This window comes from Medicago sativa, chromosome 2, assembly GCF_051527215.1.
Source record: "Medicago sativa cultivar Bolivia chromosome 2, Bolivia_mono, whole genome shotgun sequence".
Classification (NCBI taxonomy): domain Eukaryota; kingdom Viridiplantae; phylum Streptophyta; class Magnoliopsida; order Fabales; family Fabaceae; genus Medicago; species Medicago sativa.
This window is the reverse complement of record NC_140750.1, coordinates 6,773,395-6,794,281: the sequence shown is the minus strand read 5'-3', so window position 1 is coordinate 6,794,281 and position 20,887 is coordinate 6,773,395. Positions and strand designations below refer to the sequence as shown.

Below are 20,887 nucleotides of genomic sequence, written 5' to 3'. Positions count from 1 at the left end.
TGCAAGTTCAGATAGAGAATCCAGTGGACTTTGATTCTCTGAATTTTCATAGGTGTTCTATCAGAAGCTACTATGAAGAGCAAGGACTCATGGATTATTTCAGAATGCTAAATGGGCCAACATATGTGAATTTGGTCAAGGAATTTTGGTTAAAAGCTGAAGTGTACAATGAAAAGCCTGCAAAAGTTGTAAGCAAACAAGCTGGGTCAAAGAAAGGGAAAATGGTCATGGGTATGAATCCTACATCATTTGACAGCTTAGAAATAAGGTCTGAAGTGATGGGCATTCCTATAACCATCACTGAGGAAGTTATAGCTAAAGCTTGTAGAAGGCATGCAGAGGGAAGATTCCAAGAAATAGTCAGGAAGGAAGATGTCCTGCTACAAGGTTACTACAACACTCTTTTGGGTGGGAAGAAGGATGCAAAGCCTTCTGAAATGGAGATTCACAACAGGATGTTGGTGAAGTTCAGTAATGATTGCTTCTTTCAAAGAGCAGGAGGATCTGACCAACCCAACAATCAACAGAAGCTAGCAATCTACTTCATGGCTATTTTGGAAAAGATAAACTTCCCAAGATATGTAATGGATCATCTCTGCTGGGCCATAAACGAAAGCATTACAAGAGAAAGAAAACAAGTACCCTATGGAAGATTGCTGTCTGAAATCTTTCATCAAGGAAGGGTGCTGGAGTTCTTAAAAAGGACAAGGAGTGCTTCTGATAAATGTTTCAAAGTCTCTACTGCTGAAAGGACTATCAGTAGCAGGAGCTTACACTCTATGAAGTTCTTCAAAGAAGCCCCTAAAGATGAGAAGTGGTTAGAGATGACAACTGCTGAGACTGAGATAATCAGGGACTTTCCTCCCATCTTTAAAGAAAGCAACCCTGAAATCTTAGTCAATTTAGTAGCTGAGTACATCTTGGAGGAAGATGCAAGCACTCAGGATGAAGCTGCTCCTGTTAAAGTGAAGAAAGTTAAAAATGCTCCTGGAGCTGCTGCTGATAAGGTCAAGCAACTGAAAGTTGTTAAGAGAAAGAGAGGAAAGACTGAAACTGTCTACCATAAAGAAAAGTTGGATGAAGCTCTGGACGAGTTAGAGAAAGAAGAAGCTGATCCCAAGTTGAAGAAGAAGAAAGCTCCTCTTGAGTTGAAAAACTCTATGTTTGAAGTAACTCCAGTCATGGAAAGGATGGCTAAGGAATACGCTGCTGATAAGTTAGCAGATAGAATGGAGAAGAAGAAAATTAGGGCTGCTTCTATTCCCATAAAAAGAAGCAAGGACAGATCAGAGTCAGTCATCACAGAAGAGCATCTGAATAAAGCTCTTGATGGGATAAAGGCAAATGAGCACAAGAAGAAGGCATCTGAACTAATCTTCACTCCAATGGTTGAAGTAACTTCTGATATGGAGAAAGAAGCTGATGGGCAAGCTGTTCAGATGCTAGCTGAATTAAAAAGGAAAGAAGCTCAATACAATTTGGAGAGGGATCAAAGGCTCAAGGCTTCAGGTCTGGAGAATTGTGATGAATTTTTCAAGAAGAAGTCTGAAGAAGTCAAGGAAGTGGCTGTTAAAGCTTCAGAAGCGGTTCTGAAAGCACCTAGTACTATCACTTCTGAAGCTGGCCCTGCAGATCAGGTAATCCAGATTCCAGTCACCTCTATCCCCACTTCACCCTCTTCACCATCAGCACCTGAACCAATAGAAGACACTTCTGTCTTAGACAATCTTGCTCTCCACTACTCAGGTGAGTTACCCATAGACAAAGCCTCAGAAAAAGCCTCTGAAACAACTCCAGAAGCAGCTGCTTCTGAAAAAGTTGTTTCAGAAAACCCTCATCAACAAACACCTGAACCACAAAAACCCACAACACTCCCACAATCACCAATAGCCATCACTGACCCCCAACTCAACACTCAAACAACAACTTCACCACAACAACCACCATCTGAAACTGAATTTCAACCTTTACCTGAACACTCTCCTGAACCAACTCCCATGGATGTTGACATCTCTCTAGTCAATGTTCAAGCCTCAACCTCCACCACACACATTGATTCTGACCAGCCCTCATCTTCTAACACACAAACACACCTTACCATTCCAGTTCCTAACCCTATTCAAGACTTAGAAATCAGTGATTCTGATCTTGAAATCCTTGAACATCCACCCACAAACATCCTGGAATCTGGATATATCAATTCTGAGCTTCTGACAATCTTGAGTCAGATGCACAATCTGGTGGATCAAAGAAGGACGATTGATCTCACAGGTGCATATGAAGACTCCTGGGTATCTCTTCAGAACCGGGCAGCTGAGGTTATTGAAGAAATCAAGGCTAAATGCATCAGAGTCAAGCAAGCTTCAGTCAGAAGGCTAATGGAAAATCTGAATCAGAGTCTTAGAGTAAGAAGTTCTACACTGCTCTTGGCAAACCAGCCTTTCTTCTTTGAAACGGATTACTTGACCAGAGAAGCAAGGCTGTGTAAGCTTCTGAAGAAACAGATGGCACAGCAGCAGCAAGAAGCTAGAGAAAGGGAACAAGCTCTTCTTCAGAGGCAACAACAACTTGAAGAATTGTTGAAGAAGAAGATTGAAGAAATGGAAGAGATGAAGAAACAACAACAAACCAACCCTTAGTTGCACACCCTTGTGTTTTTTCTTTGTTTGTTGTTTGTTTTATTTTCTTAGTCCTTGCTTCTGAAATCATCTTGTCTTATTTCTTTTGCTTCTGAATGCTTACTGATTCTGACTGTTTAGCTGCTTCTGACAATTGAATATACATGATTTTTGCTCTGACTTATTTAGTTCATTTTCTTTTATACTCTCTCCTGTTTGAGTTTTTTCTCATATCTTTTTGTCTTTTATGCTTAAATTTATTCTAATTTTTTTTGATAATGACAAAAGGGGGAGTATATGTGACAAGTATTTAAAGGCTCTGAGCCCCATTAATGGCATTTGAAATTTTTGAAAAACTTCTATCTTTTTACCTTATTGGTATAAGCTATGAATGAACGAAGGAGTATCAAAATTCAAGTAAAGTTAATTGAACCATTCTTCTTATCTATAAGTAAATTCTTTCAATGATTCAATTTTGCTTTTAAGCTCTGATAATAATTATTGCGCAAAATGAATTTAATTAACCTGGATAGAACTTAGGGGGAGCTTACAAACCTCACCTTAAAGACTATCAGACTCAGGGGGAGTTGAGCTTACAAACCTCAGAACCCCAAAGTCAACTTGTTAATTAGATTAACAACAATTGATCAATTTTAAATACTTTTGTTTGTCATCATCAAAAAGGGGGAGATTGTTGGAACAAAATGTGTTTAACAATAAACCTTAAAGAGTTTTGATGATAACAAGGTATTAAAAATTGTAAATTGGATTAGCTAATATTTGTTCAAGTGTACAGGACCATAAGTATAAAGTTACATCATCATTGGTTCTGAATGAGCAAATAAAGAGCTATGGAAACAACAAAAATTTGAAGCTTGGACGCTCCTGAAGGCAACTTGCTCCTGAAGAAAAAGCGCTCCTGAAGTCAAGCTGCTCCTGAAGAAATAGCGCTCCTGAAGTAAGCTGCTCCTGAAGAATAGTGCTCCTGAAGACAAGAGGTCCAGAAGTCACATCATCAGAAGCTGCATCATCAGAAGCTGCAGAAGTCATCTCATCAGAAGCTGCATCATCAGAAGCTGCATCATCAGAAGCTGCCTCATCAGAAGTCATTTCACCAGAAGCTGAATATCAACTGGATTTGCAAAGAATCAAGAATTGAAGAATCATCAATGCAAAAGCTGTCTATTGGATTCGAAAACACAAACAAAGGATTAGTGGAGCTTGCAACGGTCATTTCAAAGGTGTTTGAAGGTATGTGTTTGCAATTTGGACGAAAGCGTTGACATTGTACTTTGTACGAATTGTACAACCACGTTCTCCACTACTCTGTTTTGTGTCTGCACTCCAAGACAAGAAAACAGCTCCAGAATACGGTCTCGCCTGCATAGATGTTCCTTTGGATAAGGAATGGATTTCAAATTTGTTCTTCATAGGACAACAACCAAATCAGGCAAAAGATCATTGGTGAAAGATCAAGCTTCAACAACGACTCTTTGGTGTGCTGGCAATTTCACAACGTCTCTTTCACACCTCTATATAAAGGAGTGAAGACCTAGATATTTGGTAATGCAAGAACGCTGAACGAAAGACTCACAAGATTTTCACAAGTACCAAACCTCTGCTGAAATTGTTCTGCATTCACTTAGAATTTCTGTGTCTCAAAGTCATATCTTAGAAATTCTTAAGTCCATTGAGTCTGTATCTGATTTGTATTGCGAGCACCTCTGATTGTATATCAAGTGTTCAACCTTAAACAATTTTCTGTGTAATTTTGTTTAGTTAGGAAGTCTCTTGCAGTTGTGCTTGAGCAGGAAGTCTCTTGATTGTGTTCTTGAGCAAAGGAAGTCTCTTGCTTGTGTGCTTGAGCATTGGAAGTCTCTTGCTTGTGTGCTTGAGCATTGGAAGTCTCTTGCTTGTGTGCTTGAGCATTTGTAATCAGATATTACTCATAGTGAAATCTCCTTGGAAGTGCAAGGGGGACTGGACTACTTCCGGATTGTGGAAGGAACCAGTATAATTGCTTTGTGTCGTTCTTCTTCTCTCTCTCTGTTTTATTCCGCTGCATTTAGATTCTGATCATCACTTCAGAAGCTGTCTCACTTAGCTTCTGATCAGTGTATTCAGTTGTTTAGAGAAACGAAGAATTTTTAAAAACACAATTCAACCCCCCTTCTTGTGTTTTTTCTCACCTTCAGGAGGTTGAACTCTTGGGGGCATAAATATATTAGCTTCGGAGGTAGAATTGTCCTTTTAAATTCGGTGCTTAACTCTATCCCCATTTTCTTTTTGTCTTTTTTGAAGTTGCCGGTTAATGTTTGGAAGAAGATTGTTAGAATTCAAAGAGAATTTCTTTGGGGAGGAGTGGGGGGGGGGGGGGGGGAAGAAAATTAGTTGGGTAAGGTGGAAATCGGTGTGTCAACAAAAGGAAAATGGAGGTATTGGGATTAAAGATGTGAGGATTATGAATGTGAGTCTATTGGCCAAATGGAGATGGAGGTTATTGGATGGGGAAATAACTTTGTGGAAGGATGTTCTAGAGGTAAAATATGGCCCATGTAAGGAGAGTATGGTGGAGGGGGGAGTTCTATCTTGGCCGAGGTACACTTCGGTTTGGTGGAAGGATTTGGTAAAGTTAGATGAATTTGGGGGCATTGGTTGGTTTAATGGTGAGGTTTGCCGAAAGGTGGGGAATGGTTTGAAGACGAGCTTTTGGAAAGTTAAATGGCATGAAGGGGGGAGTTTTGCACAAAAATATCCAAGGCTTTTTTCAATCTCATCAAAAGGATGCTCTAGTGGGGGAAATTGGGGTGGTTTCGGAGGGGGGTTGGAATTGGAATTTTAGTTGGAGAAGAACACTATTTGTGTGGGAGGAGGAGTTACTTATTAGTCTCATGGAGGATTTGGAAGGAGTAACATGGTCAAATGTGGAGGATGTGTGACGATGGAATCTAGAAGATAATGGGTTATACTCGGTAAAATCGGCATACTTGAAGTTGGAGGGATTGGTGTTGCGAGAAGAGTTGTGGGGAGTAGAGGAAAAACGGGTGTTTGAAAATATGTGGAAGAGCCCGGCCCCGTCAAAAGTGGTGGCGTTCGGTTGGAGGATGATTCTTAATCGCATCCCGACTAGAGATAATCTTGCGATGAGGAATGTGTTACAACCCGAAGCGTCTACGTTATGTATCATGTGCAATGTGAAGGAGGAATCGACGCTTCACCTATTTTTACATTGTGATGTTGCGGTGTTGGTGTGGACTAAATTAATGGTGTGGCTGAATTGTAGCTTCCTAACGCCTCCAAATTTCTTTGTTCATTGGGAATGTTGGAGTGTTGGGGGAAATTCTAGAAAAGTTACTAAAAGATTATGGTTAATTTGGCACACAACGATTTGGGTTTTGTGGAATAGGAGGAATGATAAAATCTTCAAGGGGAGGAATTTTGAAGTAGAGGAATTGGTTGAGGAGATCAAAGTGTTATCGTGGAGATGGATGTTGGAAAGATTGAACAATCCGTCTTGCCTTTTTTATGAATGGTGTTGGAATCCAAGGTTTTGTCTTGATAGATGGTTTTGCCTCTGCGACTTTGGGTGTGTTACTGATGTGGTGGATTTTTTAGTGATTTGTGGTCTTTTATTGTGGCAAGTGCTCTGCTGATGTCGGTTCTAGGGAGTGCTTGGAGGATGGTTTTCTGGGTAGCCTCTGTAGCTGTTCAATTGTTTGCTGCGGTTTTGGCTTTGTAGCCTTGGAATTTCTCGCCCTGCTGTCTGGTGTGCTTTTTGATGCCTGCTGTCCGAATTGCTCCTGTTGTTTTTGCTGTTTTGCTGGTTCGGCTCAACAGGCTTGGGTGCTGGTGGGGCGTTAGCTCGGCGGAAGGGTGTGAGGCAGGGGTATGCGTGCAATCTTGTAGCATGTATATGTCGGCATCATCATTCTTGTCCGTCTTTGGTGGGGTTTTTTAGGGAGTTTTCGTTTTGGTGTTCCGTATATATGCGGTGCCTCCTTGTATTTTTTCCTCACTTTCCGCGAGTGATTTAGTGCTCCTTGCTCTAGCTCGTCGAGAATAATATTTGCCATTTAAAAAAAAAAATATATTGTGTTTCTTATGTGTACTTCCAAAGTACTATTTAGATGTAAAATGTTTATCCATATTTTATTTAGTCAGTTTCATGCCCTATCTTTAAAGTTTAACGTCCATCATTTTTGTACTTTATTTTTTGTGACAAAGGCGAGATAAATCATCGTTTCTTTACTTTTGCAACGATTAGTAAATGATTTAAAAAATTAAGTTTGTGACCGGATGAAAAGGTCAGAAATAGAGATAATATTTGACCATAATTTCCAGGATAATGGTTTGAGCCATCAAGGTTGACATTACAAATTTCTAGCATTTTATTTTTACCAAATCTCAATTTTAATTTTACAATTCTATGGAGTATTCACCAAGAAAGGGTCCGAGGAGGAAAAAACATGAAAAATCTACACACGTGTTTCTGTTTCTGTCACGGAATATGTTCAACATAAATACATAATGATACAAGTCAAAAATACTTAACTTGCAAGCTAATATTAATATTAACACTAATAGAATCATTCCCACAAATTCACTAACATTCCATCCTTATTATTCAACTATGTTAAATTATATATGATTTATGACCATTGACCTTTTCCTCCATCATACATATATAAATGTGTGTAACCATATCCAATACTTTCATTTTGTTTGTACATAAATATCATTCTCTTAATTTTAATATCTATAATACACCAAATATGAATTTTTATGCTCAAACTTGGAACTCAGTTCCAAATCTTTTGCTTTGGCTTCCTCTAATAATCTCACTTCTTTTATTCCAATGTCTTGCTAATAGTTCCCAAACTACAACAAGTCTTGGTGTGATCATTGATGTTAATTCTGAAACAGGAAAACAACAGAAAACAGCCATGCAAATTGCAGCTCAAAGTTTCAATAATTATTCCAACACTCGAAACATAATCCTACTCTTCCGTGACTCTGGTAGGAACCCTTTACAAGCAGCTTCAGCTGGTGAGTACTTCTTTTTATCGAAAAAACGTCTTTATTTTTTTTTTCCGTTAAGAACTTACGGCCTATTTGGATTGACTTATTTGAACTTATATATTGACGCAAGTAATTATGAGATCTTAAAATGATAGATTATACCTTATATGAAAACGGTTTGACTTTATTTTGTTTTTTATTTATATAATAAGAGCTTAATTAAGTTGTTTATCCAAATAGGGTGTTGGTGATTAATCTCTTGCTTCTTATTTTTTTTCAGCTGAAGAACTAATTACTAAAGATAAAGTTAAAGTCATTATTGGCATGGAAACATGGCAAGAAGCTGCTATTGTTGCTGACTTTGGAGCCAAGTTTCAAATACCAACAATTTCATTTTCTTCTCCTTCATTAGTCTCTTCATCTTCAATGCAACTTCGTTGGCCTTTCTTGATTCAAATGGCTCAAAATCAGTCTGCACAAATGAACTTCATAGCTGATACTGTCCATGGTATCAACTCTCAAAAAGTTATAGCTATATATGAAGACAATCCTTATAGTAGTGATTCTGGAATATTAAACCTCTTATCAGAGTCTCTCGAAAAGGTTAACTCGCAGATTGAGTATCGATTAGTTCTTCCACCATTCACTTCTCTATCAGATCCAAAAGGGTTTGTTCTTGATGAACTGTTGAAGTTGTTGCGGCTAAAATCTCGTGTATTTATTGTACTTCAAGCATCATTACCTATGGTGAACCATTTGTTTAGAGAAGCTAATAAAATTGGATTGTTGGAGAAAGAATCAACTTGGATAATCAATGAGGAGATTACAAGCATGTTAGACTATGTAGATACATCTGTTTTATCTTCTATGGAAGGTGTTATGGGAATCAAAATCAACTATTCTACAAGTTCTAGTGCTTATACTCAATTGCAGGAAAATTTCCAAGATGAGCATACAGAAACAGTCGAGCCCAAACCAGGATCAAATACTTTGCTAGCTTATGATAGCATTTCAGTTGTTACAAAGGCTTTAGAGAAAATGAATACTAATTATAGTAGCTCAAATATGTTATTGGAGGAAATGTTATCTTCCAATTTCAATGGTTTAAGTGGTAATATAAGATTCAAAGAAAGACAACTATCCTATACTCCAACGTTACGAGTCGTAAAAGTGATGAGTAATGATAAGAAACATATTGAATTGGACTCTTGGACACCAAAGTTGAAGTTTTCTAGATCTCTTAAAGAGAGCACAAGTGATGGTACTACAGAAACTAAGACATGGAAAGTACCTACTGATGCAAACCCTTTAAAAGTTGCACTTCCTAGGTATCCTGCTTTTGATAACTTTTTGAAATTCTCCAAAAATCAACCTCCTACCGGTTTTTGTATTCAACTTTTCAAAGAGATCAGAGAAATTCTGAGTGATCGATATTCTGGTCTTCCTTATGTATTTCACGACTTCAATGAATCTTATGATGAACTTCTGTATAGAGTCATAGATGAGGTAAACTCTTTTATCTTGTCAAGATTATGTTCTTGTTACCTTGTACTTTTTTGTTTCATGATTTCATTTGTCATTTTCAATATATGCATTTCACACACAAATGTCACAACACAACATTGTGTGGATATCATACTTTCTCAACACAAAGTGCATGTTTGGATTGACGGTGAAGTTGACATAATCACGGCATGCCACTGTGATTTTGGCAAAAACTAAACTTTGAAGCTTAAAAAAAATTAGAGTGTCACCGTGTCAAATTCACCGTGATTCCAAACATGCACTAAAGCAAAAGAAAATATTTCAATTTTTTAGAAACAAAAAGGAAGAAGGAATCTAATATTATTGCAGTCCTATGATGCTATTGTAGGAGATGTAACAATACTTGCCAACCGATCAAGAGATGTATCATTCACTCAACCATACACCGATTCAAGTTTATCACTCATATTTCCAGCAGAGAGTGATGATGATTCGGCATGGTTGTTTATGAAGCCATTTAGCACGGAAATGTGGATTGCTACTGTTGGTATCCTCATCTACACAATGATTATTATATGGTTCTTGGAACATCACTTGAATCCTGAATTTGGTGGAGCATTGAAAACCCAGATCACTACCACTATGTGGTTTGCTTTTACTTCTCTATTTTTCGCTCATAGTAAGTCTAGATTACAAAAGTTCAAAAATCTTACAATTTCTTCTCTGCTATATTTGGAAAAAAAATTCATTGGTAATTGATAGTAACATGATATTTTTTATTCTTATGTATATCAGGGGAGAAAATAAGCAGCAACTCAGCAAGAATAGTAGTTGGAGTATGGTTATTTCTTGTGTTTGTTCTAACCTCAAGCTACACTGCAAATCTTTCATCATTGCTTACTGTCCAAAAATTGAGGTCTGATAGAGATATTGAATGGCTTAAACAAAACAAACTACCAGTTGGTTGTGATAACAGTAGTACCATTGTAAAGAACTACTTGGTCAATGTGTACAATTTTCCTAGTCAACAAGTTGTGGATGTTGACAAGGAACAAGACATTGTGGAAAAGTTCAAGAGCAAACAAATTTCTGCTTTCTTTGTTGAGAGCCCATATGAGAAGGTTTTATTGAATAAATACTGCAAAGATTACACTGCAACTAGAGCAGCATTTAAATTTGGAGGAATGGGATTTGTAAGTGCCTACAACTTCTTCTTTGGCATGTTTACTTTCACAAAGTGTATTGCTTTTCTTTTAATTTCTAATTTAAAAGGTGTCACTTTATTTTCAATCTGAATCTTTTTTTTTTCGTTTGTAAAAAAAATCTTTGGAAAATAAGAAAAATGATTTTACAACTAAATTTAGACAACTTTCGCGACAACTTTTTAAGTAGTTAATGCAATTCAGATAGGTGGTTGATCATGTTCAATAGAAAATTAAGGGATATACTAGATATCAAAACTCGTTAACCGCCAATGTAACTTTATTAACTACAAATTTAGACGTTCTCATCAGTAATTTTCAGGTTTTCAACTACATGTAGATTTGAATACCTTAAAATTGTTATTAATCACGTTCAAATTCGTGGTTAGTGAAGTTGAGTTAATGGTTGGCAAGTTTTGATACCTAGTATATCCATTAACCATCTACTGAATGTAATCATCTATCGAACGTAATTAACCACCTATTTGATTGTTGTCATAAAATTTATCTAATTTTGATTATTCGAATAAGACAGCTTAAAATAAAGTGGTGTTTTGTAATAATTGAAATTAAAAACAAAAATGAAAACAATGAGATTGTTTTATCAAATTACATGTTAGTATGTGTTTTAGTTTTGCGTTCTCAAGTTTTGTTTCATGATATATGATATATGCAGGTATTTCAAAAAGGGGCTCCAATAGCAAGAGACTTTTCTGAAGCAATTTTAACACTAGCGGAAAATGGAAGACTAAAATCTTTGGAAGAGGTTTGGTTAACACCTTCTACTGAATGCTCAACCAACTCAACATCTCCAAAAACAGAGAGTCTGACCCTTGCCAAATTTTTGGGACTATATATCATATGTGCTGCCACTTCCACCATCTGCATATTACTAGCTTTATTGAGGAAATATTTCCATAACCATAATCACTATGAAGAGCAAGCTCAACTTCCTCAAGGAAATATAACTGCTGAATCTGATGATGATAATCATAATAATAATGATTTGAAGAGAACAAGTAGAAATGCTACAGGTCTATACAATGAGAATCTCATCATGACTTTAAATAAAGCTGCATCTTTTGGTGGATCTGTATTACAAGGTGTACGCCGTCGAAATTCGCCAAGGATGGAGAGGGTAAGCGTTTCAGAGGAACTGGTCAATCCACAACGATCCCAATCTGCTGTCATAGAAATGATATAATGTCACAAACTTACATACATTGATTATAATTCATCATATGTAATAGATTAACATGTTCTGTATATATCCTAGTTAGCCTTAAACATTCCAACATGTATTTGTTTAATTTTAGACTTTAGTCATTGTAGCAGCAGGACTCATTTTTCCATAAAATCTGGTACTACACTACATTAACTTGTAAACCTTGCTTAGTACAATTAAGCTTTAACTTCTTTTTATTTCCTTTATGAAAAGGAAACTTCAACTATATTAGCATGTATAATGTATCCAGTATGAAAGTCTCACATTTTGTGGTTTAAAATTTATTTTTAGGGGAAATAGTCACTTTGGTCCTTGAATGAGTGACGAGTAGTCATAATAGTCCCTCAATGTATCGAAATAGCAAAATAGTCCCTGATTGTGCACTTTGTTAGTCAAAATAGTCCTTGATATTAAAATATTTCGTTAATATTGTCATATTAGTCCTTCAATAGACTTACTTATTGTCATGTTAGTCCTTATACGTACTTACTTATTGTCATTTTAGTCCTTATATCAAAAGAGTTATTGTGAGTATTAAAGGGTTATTTAAGCTTTAGGGACTATTTTGACTAACAAAGTGGACAATTAGGGACTATTTTTGATACATTGAAGGACTATTTTAACTGTGTGGAATTATGATTTATGAGTTATGACTTATGACCATTGACCTCTCGGTCCACCATACATATAAATGTGTGTATTCATATCACATACTTTCATTTTATTTATATATGCATAATATCAGTCTCTTAGAGCTTGAATTCTTAATGTTCTCAATAATACATTGGAATCACCAATATGAATTTTTATGCTCAAACTTGGAACTCAGTTCCAAATCTTTTGCTTTTGCTTCCTCTAATAATCTCACTTCTCCAACTCCAAAGTCTTGCCAATAGTTCCCAAATTACAACAAGTGTTGGTGTGATCATTAATGTTAATTCTGAAACAGGGAAACAACAGAGAACAGCCATGCAAATTGCAGCTCAAAGTTTCAATAATTATTCCAACACTCAAAACATAATCCCACTCTTCCGCGATTCTGGTAGAAACCTTATACAAGCAGCTTCAACTGGTATGTACTTTTTAATAAAAATGTAAAAGTTAGTTAGAATTTGTTAGTAGTAGTTAATTTGTTGATTCTCTTGTAGCGTTATATATAGAATGTTTCTCTCTGTGAAGCTCTCAAGCTTATTTCTCTTATGAGATGAATCCTTATCTCTTTGATCATGTGATTTCTAACACTTTCTGATCAAAAAACATTTTATTGTGTTTTCATTTAAGCATTTACACTGAACAATATCTTGCATCTTATTGGTTTTTCAGCTGAAGAATTAATTACTAAAGAGAAAGTTAAAGTCATTATAGGCATGGAAACATGGAAAGAAGCAGCTATTGTTGCTGATGTTGGAGCCATGTTTCAAGTACCAACAATTTCATTTTCTTCTTCATTAGTTCCTTCATCATTAACGCAAATTCGTTGGCCATTCTTGATTCAGATGGCTCAAAATCAAACTGCACAAATAAACTTCATAACTGGTATAATTCATGCTTTCAACTCTCAAAAGGTTATAGCTATATATGAAGACAACCCTTACAATAGTGATTCTGGAATGTTAAGCCTCTTATCCGAGGCTCTCCAAAAGGTTAACTCCCATATTGAGTATCAATTAGTTCTTCCACCATTCACTTCTTTATCTGATCCAAAAGGGTTTGTTCTTGATGAATTGTTGAAGTTGCTGCGGCTAAAATCTTGTGTTTTTATTGTACTTCAAGCATCATTACCTATGGTGAACCATTTATTTAGAGAAGCTAAGAAAATTGGATTCTTGGAGAAAGAATCAACTTGGATAATCAATGGAGAGATTACAAGTATGTTAGACTATGTCGATAAATCTGTTTTATCTTCTATGGAAGGTGTTTTGGGAATCGAACACAACTATTCTACAAGTTCTAGTGCTTATACTCAGTTGATGGAAAGTTTTCAAGCTGAGAACACAAAAACAGTTGAGTCCAAACTAGGATCAAATGTTTTGCTAGCTTATGATAGCATTACAATTGTTACAAAGGCGTTAGAGAAAATGAATAGTAATTCAAGTAGCTTAAAGTTGTTATTGGAGGAAATGTTATCTTCAAATTTCAATGGCTTAATTGGTAATATAAAATTCAAAGAAGGAAAACTCTCCTACACTCCAATACTAAGAGTCAAAAAAGTGATTAATAATGATAAGAAACATATTGAACTGGACTCTTGGACACCAAAGTTGAAGCTGTCAAGATTTCTTAGAGAGAAAACAAGTGATGATACTGCAGAAACCAAGACATGGAAAGTACCTACTGATACAAATCCTTTAAAAGTTGCAATTCCAATGAATCCTGCATATGATAACTTTTTGAAAGTCTCTAAGAATCAACCTCCTACCGGTTTTTGTATCGATCTTTTCAACGAGATCAGAGAAATTCTGAGTGACCAGTATTCTGGTCTTCCCTATAAATTTTACCCTCTAAATGAATCTTATGATACAATTATGTTTAAAGTCATGGATGAGGTAAACTCGACATTATGTTCTTGTCAACATGCTTTTTGTTTCATGATTTCATTTGTCGCTTTCAATATATGCATTTCACACACAAATGGCATAACATAACATTGCATGTATATCAAATATAATTTTTTTCTCAAAACTAAGAGCATGTTGGGATTGACGGTGAGTTTGATGGAATCAAGGCATGCAACATGATTTTGGAAAAAGCTACATTTTGAAGCTTAAAAAAAAATCAGAATGTCATAGTATCAAATTCACTGTGATTCCAAACATGCACTAAAAGCAAAAGAAAATATTTATATATTTTTTTTAAACAAAAAGAAAGAAGGAAGCTAATGCTATTGCAGACCTATGATGCTATTGTAGCAGATGTAACAATACTTGCCGAACGATCAAGAAATGTATCATTCACTCAACCATATACTGAGTCGGGCTTATCACTCATATTTCCAGCAGAAACTGAAGAGTCAGCATGGTTGATTATGAAACCATTTAGCTGGGAAATATGGATTGCAACTATTGGTATCCTCATCTACACAATGATTATCATTTGGTTCTTGGAACATCACTTGAATCCTGAATTTGGTGGAGCGTTGAAAACCCAGATCAGCACCACTATGTGGTTTGCTTTTTCTTCTCTATTTTTTGCTCATAGTAAGTCTTGATTACAAAGTTCAAAAACTTTCTCATTTTCTTTTTCGCTATATTGATTAGAATTTGAGTAGGGTCTAACTCAACTCTTACAAAACTGGTGAATTGTAATATGAGGATTGCCCACTCCTATAAACTTATGTTCAGGTTTATCTTATCCAACATTAAATTCGTAACGCATACACCCTTACACTTAAAACTGTGACATTTGGAGCATGAACCAATAGTGGTGACCTGATAGCAGGTGGCTCACTTAATCTTGGTAGACTCTGATTTCATCTTAGAATTTGGGTTGAACCTAACTCAACCCTTACAAAATCGGCTTGTAAGGTGAGAACAATCCCTGCTTATAAACTTAAGTTTAAGCTTTATCTAATCCAATGTGAGCCTCTTGACAATATATGTCATTTTCCCCTTTTCTATAAAAATAAAGACATGAATTTAGGAAAAAAAATCAATATATTAAGATGAAAAAGTACTTTAAGCTCTCTAGTGATCAGAAGATTTATATTCTTCATAATTTGAAACTTGTTAGTAATTTTGAAGGGGATTTGGTGACACTTCTGAGTTGCATTACTTAAAAGAATTAGATTCATAGAAAAACTTGAGATGCTAAATTTAATAAATATTTCTTCTTCATTTGGAAATTCCTTCTTTTGCAAACTAATTAAAAGCAACATGATATTTGATTTTGATGTATATCAGAGGAGAAAATAAACAGCAACTCAGCAAGAGTAGTAGTTGGAGTATGGTTATTTCTTGTATTTGTTATAACCTCAAGCTACACCGCAAGTCTTTCATCATTGCTTACTGTCCAAAAATTGAGGTCTGATAGAGACATTGAATGGCTTAAACAAAATAATCTATCAGTTGGTTTTCAAAACGCTAGTACCATTGTAAAGGACTTCTTGTTCCAAGTGCACAATTTCCCTCGGCACCAAGTTGTAGATATTCAGGATGAACATGACCTTGTGAATAAATTCAAGAACAAAAAAATTTCTGCTCTCTTTGCTGAGAGTCCATATGAGAAGATTTTCTTCAATAAGTACTGTAAAGGTTACACTGCAACTACAAAACCCTATAAAGTTGGAGGACTTGGATTTGTGAGTGCCTACATCTTCTTCTTTAGCATGTTCACTTTCACAAAATGTTTTGCTTTTATTTTATTTTTCATTTTTAATTACAAAAAGTACACTTTTCAATCTGAAACTTTTATTTTTTGTTTTAAGCATTTTCTGTAAAAATCTTTGAATAATACAACCAATTAGACAAATGCTTTTTGTACAACCGAATTTAGATAAATTTTGCAACAACAATCTAAATGCTGAGTGCACTTCAAATTGATGATTAATTATATTTACTAGATGGTTAATAGTTATATCAGGGGCCGAAACTCATTAACCACAGTGTTTTATTTTGCATTCTCATGTTTTTTTTCCCATGCTCTATGATATGTGTAGGTATTTCAAAATGGAGATCCAATGGCAAAAGACTTTTCTGTAGCAATTTTAACACTAGCAGAAAATGGAAAACTAAAAGCTTTGGAAGATATTTGGTTAACACCTAATAAGGAATGCTCAAGCAACTCAGCATCTCCAGAAACTGGGAGCCTTACCCTTGACAAATTTTGGGTACTCTATTTCATATGTGCCGCCACTTCCACAATCTGCTTATTACTAGCTTTATTACAGAAGTACTTCTATAACCATAACAACTGCGAAGAGGAAGCTCATCAACTTTCTCAAGGAAATGTAATCACTGAACCAAATGTTGATAATAATCACCAACTTCCTCAAGGAAATGTAATCTCCGAATCTGATGATAATGACAATGTTTTGACGAGAGCATTTAGAAATGGTATAGGCTTATACATTGGAAATATCACGCTTATAAATAACGTTGCAACTTTTGGTGGATGTTCTATTCAAGGGGTGCGTCATCCAAATTCACCAAGGTTGGAGAGTGTAAGCATTTCTGATGAACCGGGCAATCCACAACAATCCCAATCAGCTGTCATAGAAATGATATAATGTCACAAACTTACATCCATTGATTATAATTCAACATATGTAATAGATTCACATGTTAGGGTTTCTGTACATATCCTAGCTAGCCTTAAACATTCCAACCTGTATTTGTTTATTTTTAGTCATGGTAGCAGTAGCACTCATTTTTGCATAAAATCTGGTACTACACTACCATTAAGGCATTAACTTGAAAACCTTGCTCAGCACAACTAAGCTTTAACTTTTCTTTTTCTTTCTGAAAAGGAAGCATTAACTATATTAGCATGTATAATGTATCCAGAATGAAATAGCAAGGGCCACATTCCTTTATTTCACCATGTGTGTTATTATTAGACCTTTAAAAAATGGTTTGGAACAGCAATTTGGACGGCGAGTTGCGACATAATGATTTTTTATGTCTGTGCTTCTTCAATAGCTGCAATTTAACTGCAGTTCACCAAAGTATCGAATATTACTATGCAACAAGCCAACAACTACTGTGACCAAGGTTTAAGCATGTAATTGGTAACAATACTCAGGCTATGCATATTCTTAAGGGATATCCATTCCAACATAACTTTTTGAATAAAATATTTCTTTGTCAACTAATTCAACTAATCTACATGCACAAAAGCACAAAAACCTGCCTGATAAACCTGCAATATCATAAGTTCTTTAACACACTGTATATGATCTAATATGGAAAGAAAAAAAAAAGTTGTTCCTGCGGTAACAGCTTAAGGTTTGAAGGATGCACTTGCAAAATTCAATGATTACTATGGTAAATTGACATTTCAACAACTTTCTTGGACAATGGATTAGATATTTTTAATGAAACACCCCTACTAGAAAATTACCTAGGATATCTAGCATGAGTGTTAAACTTGGCGTCGGGTACATTAAAATTACCATAAATAAATACTCTCTGAACAAATCATAGAATTTCTCACCTGTTACCTCAGAAATAGTACCACTCACATGTACGTTATATGATCCAGCTATGTCTGCTTCTTCATCACGAGTCATCCTATCGTATAATGACTAGTACATCTGAAATACATAAAAGGGATTTGGGTGAGACAAGATGTCTCAGTGAGTTCCATCTATCCTAGGTTGTAGGCAACCTCGGGGAACCTAGGATCGCCATATATTTCTAAACTTAACCCATTTTGGGTTTATACAATTTCATTATGCATAACTGAGCGATCAAGGGATAACTAAAATCGCTGTTTGAAATACTATTTTGATCATATAATAAATATAGTCATACTCATAACTTTAATCATAAACATAATCATCATAATCCATAATAATCATAAACATATCTCCAATATATCGTATTCTGGTATAGCTTATACTTTGACATACTTATCTGGGTATGTCTCTGATCCTTTTCTGAAAACAATTAGTTTCGGCTAGCTAAGCCGGAGTTCCATAACTAAAATTTCTCAATTTCCATCGTTTGGTAAAAAGGCCCATGAACTATTACTTCGTAGCCAATTTATTCTAAACATAACTTTCATGTTAATATGCGGATACTATGTTAGTATTCATGTTGGAGCGTCCTTAGAATTTTTCCTTGGTTCCATAATTGAATTTTTCTTTTATATCATTAATTACACATTTCAATATGTGTGAATATACCACATTATCTCTTCGTTGTGGCGAACGGAATGTACCACATTATCTCTTCGTTGTGGCGAACGGAATGTACCACATTATCTCTTCGTTGTGGCGAACGGAATGTACCACATTATCTCTTCGTTGTGGTGAACGGAATATACCACATTATCTCTTCGTTGTGGCGAACGGAAATATACCACATTATCTCTTCGTTGTGGTGAACGGAATATACCACATTATCTCTTCGTTGTGGCGAACGGACGTCAGTTTTAAAATACTATGAACAATTTGTTCATAGGCTGCATTATCTCTTCGTTGCAGCAAACGGAGTTTTTCTTAATATTCTCATTTTTTTTTTCTTTTTCTTTCTTTCTTTCTTTCTTTTTCTATGAGCATGTTACTCATTTCAATTTTTCTCGTCATTTCAATTTTCTTTCAAATCATTACTATAATTATATAAATCATTCGCGTTGATAGAATTTCCCTCCAACATTTATATTAGCATCATATACTAACATCAATTAATTATGCACAATTAACATTACTATCAAATCACTTATTCTTAAAATCATCACTTATAAATAATATAAACAATCCTCTTACAATTATCACTTATAAATAATATAAGCAATCCTCTAGGTTATCAAACGTGGGAAAACCTCGATAACCTAAACTAACCGACTTGTGAACATAAATGATCGTTACATCAGAACAATCACTGACAAGTTAGTTACCTCAACATTAATAGGTAAGGTGAAGATATATTAACTCCGATAGACGGTGCCCCGTTTACCCCTTCTTACACGTTCCGTCGTAGACGGAGAATCCACCTAGCTAGGATGAATCCTAATTTTCTCACTCAACTTATCAGTTATCTAAATATTTATGAGACATTTACATACTACGAACAAGAATGTCAAATTTCACATCGAATTCACCTTTAGATCAACCATCATCCTTTCATGTAACTTTCATCATTTAAGATCTCTTAGAAAAAGCATAGATCATGAAAGTATACATTGATTATAAAAAACAGAATTTTCTGCTAAATCATCTGTCATTCAAAGCCACAAAAGACATATAAATTGAAGTTATAAATTTTTGTAAACTTTTCTGTACATGACCAACACACACACGAAGACAATGCATTTGGTCCCATATCCAAATTCAAGGTAATCAATTTCAGAAAAATCTAACACTGAAACTGATCTGCAGAAATCAATTCCAGCACAGCAGTCCATAAAACCTATGATTGAATCATTCATATGAAATCAAACATTTATGATTATTTCTGTATGCAGCCAGCTTATAATTTCAACTTATGCAATTGGTCCCGTCTAAAAATTCAAAATCAATAAATTATTAAAAATCCTGCACTGAAGCTATTTTCTGCAGTAATTTTTCATTAACATCTGAAACTTGTAACTTAATTTTCTCCATTATAACATAATTGAATCAATCCATTCCAAAGCCTATTTCGTGTTAAATTTTGTCTGCTTTCAAATGGTCCAAGTCCCACTGCAAAATGACGTACGTACAGAGAGATATAACATAAACATTCCAGCAACAATAGTGCAGACTTTCAATTTCAGCAACTGAACTTCTAACTCAATTTTCTCAGCCATATCATAACGAAATTAAAGTTTTCTAAAGCCCACTTCATGTTAAATTCTGTCTATTTTCCAATGGTACAATTCTCACTCAAAAATGATTCCTTTACACGTACTTACGACAGTTTTTCCGACAGCAGGTTTATACGAATTTTAGCCAATTATTCATAAAACTCAACCGTAACCAATCTAACAATAGCATTCAATTTCGACAGCAACACCAATTCAAAATACCACAACAACTGTACATTTTAAGGTTATTAAATTACTATCCCCTTAAGCTATCATCAATATCAAATTCACCTCTATATATTACAATTTCAAACCTAGAAAAGGAACTCACCTTGTAAATTGTGGATGAACTACCATTGATGAACATAAGCTCCAATTCTTTAAAATTCTCTATCAATTCTTCTTGTCCTTGCAGCTCCAAACATACATGTCATACCATTCCTCTATACCCACTTCAACTTCTTGCCAAGAACCAAGCTTTTGCCTCAAAACCACAAACACATAACAAAACTACCAATTTAACAAATTTCCAAGCCAAGAGAACAAGAGAAAGGATGGGTCACGTGGCATAGAGGGAATAATAAGGGGATTCAAAGCTTGCTGAAGGTTCCTAGTGTGTTGAGGAACAAGAATGATCACTTGCATATTGATTTCTAAAAGGATTAAGGTTGGATTTTGGTGGTTTATTGAGAATGAGGGAGTGAGCCGAGAGGAAGGAAGAGATAAGGGAAAGAGCTTTTCCACAAAGTGAGAGGAAGTGTGTGGAAGGATAGAGAAAAATGTGGACTTTTCCACTTAAAAAAAATCTCAAGACCCAAATTGCCAAAATACCCTCCAAGGGAAAAGACACATTTACCCTCCATTACTTGTTACCATATAATTTCTCAATAGCT

General features: G+C 35.3%; 2 protein-coding genes and 1 long non-coding RNA gene across 4 annotated transcripts; 2 read left to right on the top strand and 1 right to left on the bottom strand.

The window, feature by feature from the left end:
• Positions 1–7,269: 7,269 nt before the first annotated feature.
• On the top strand, positions 7,270–11,846 carry LOC146944024 (glutamate receptor 2.7-like). Its single transcript, XM_085742402.1, has 5 exons — positions 7,270–7,664; positions 7,918–9,143; positions 9,492–9,801; positions 9,918–10,315; positions 11,001–11,846. Exons 1-5 carry the CDS (start codon positions 7,307–7,309, stop codon positions 11,526–11,528), a joined length of 2,820 nt encoding a protein of 939 aa, XP_085598528.1. The 5' UTR covers positions 7,270–7,306; the 3' UTR covers positions 11,529–11,846.
• Positions 11,847–11,987: 141 nt separating this feature from the next.
• LOC146944023 (glutamate receptor 2.7-like) lies at positions 11,988–16,773 on the top strand. The gene is made up of 5 exons (XM_085742403.1): positions 11,988–12,621; positions 12,873–14,095; positions 14,440–14,746; positions 15,449–15,846; positions 16,204–16,773. Exons 1-5 carry the CDS (start codon positions 12,348–12,350, stop codon positions 16,771–16,773), a joined length of 2,772 nt encoding a protein of 923 aa, XP_085598529.1. The 5' UTR covers positions 11,988–12,347.
• On the bottom strand, positions 16,062–20,765 carry LOC146944022 (uncharacterized). 2 transcript variants are annotated; one of them, XR_015025799.1, is made up of 3 exons: positions 20,326–20,765; positions 16,873–17,799; positions 16,062–16,753 (listed from the first exon to the last, which is right to left on the bottom strand). It is a non-coding gene; the product is annotated as an uncharacterized LOC146944022 (long non-coding RNA). The 2 variants fall into 2 exon arrangements; XR_015025798.1 differs by having other exon boundaries at positions 16,062–17,799.
• Positions 20,766–20,887: the final 122 nt, after the last annotated feature.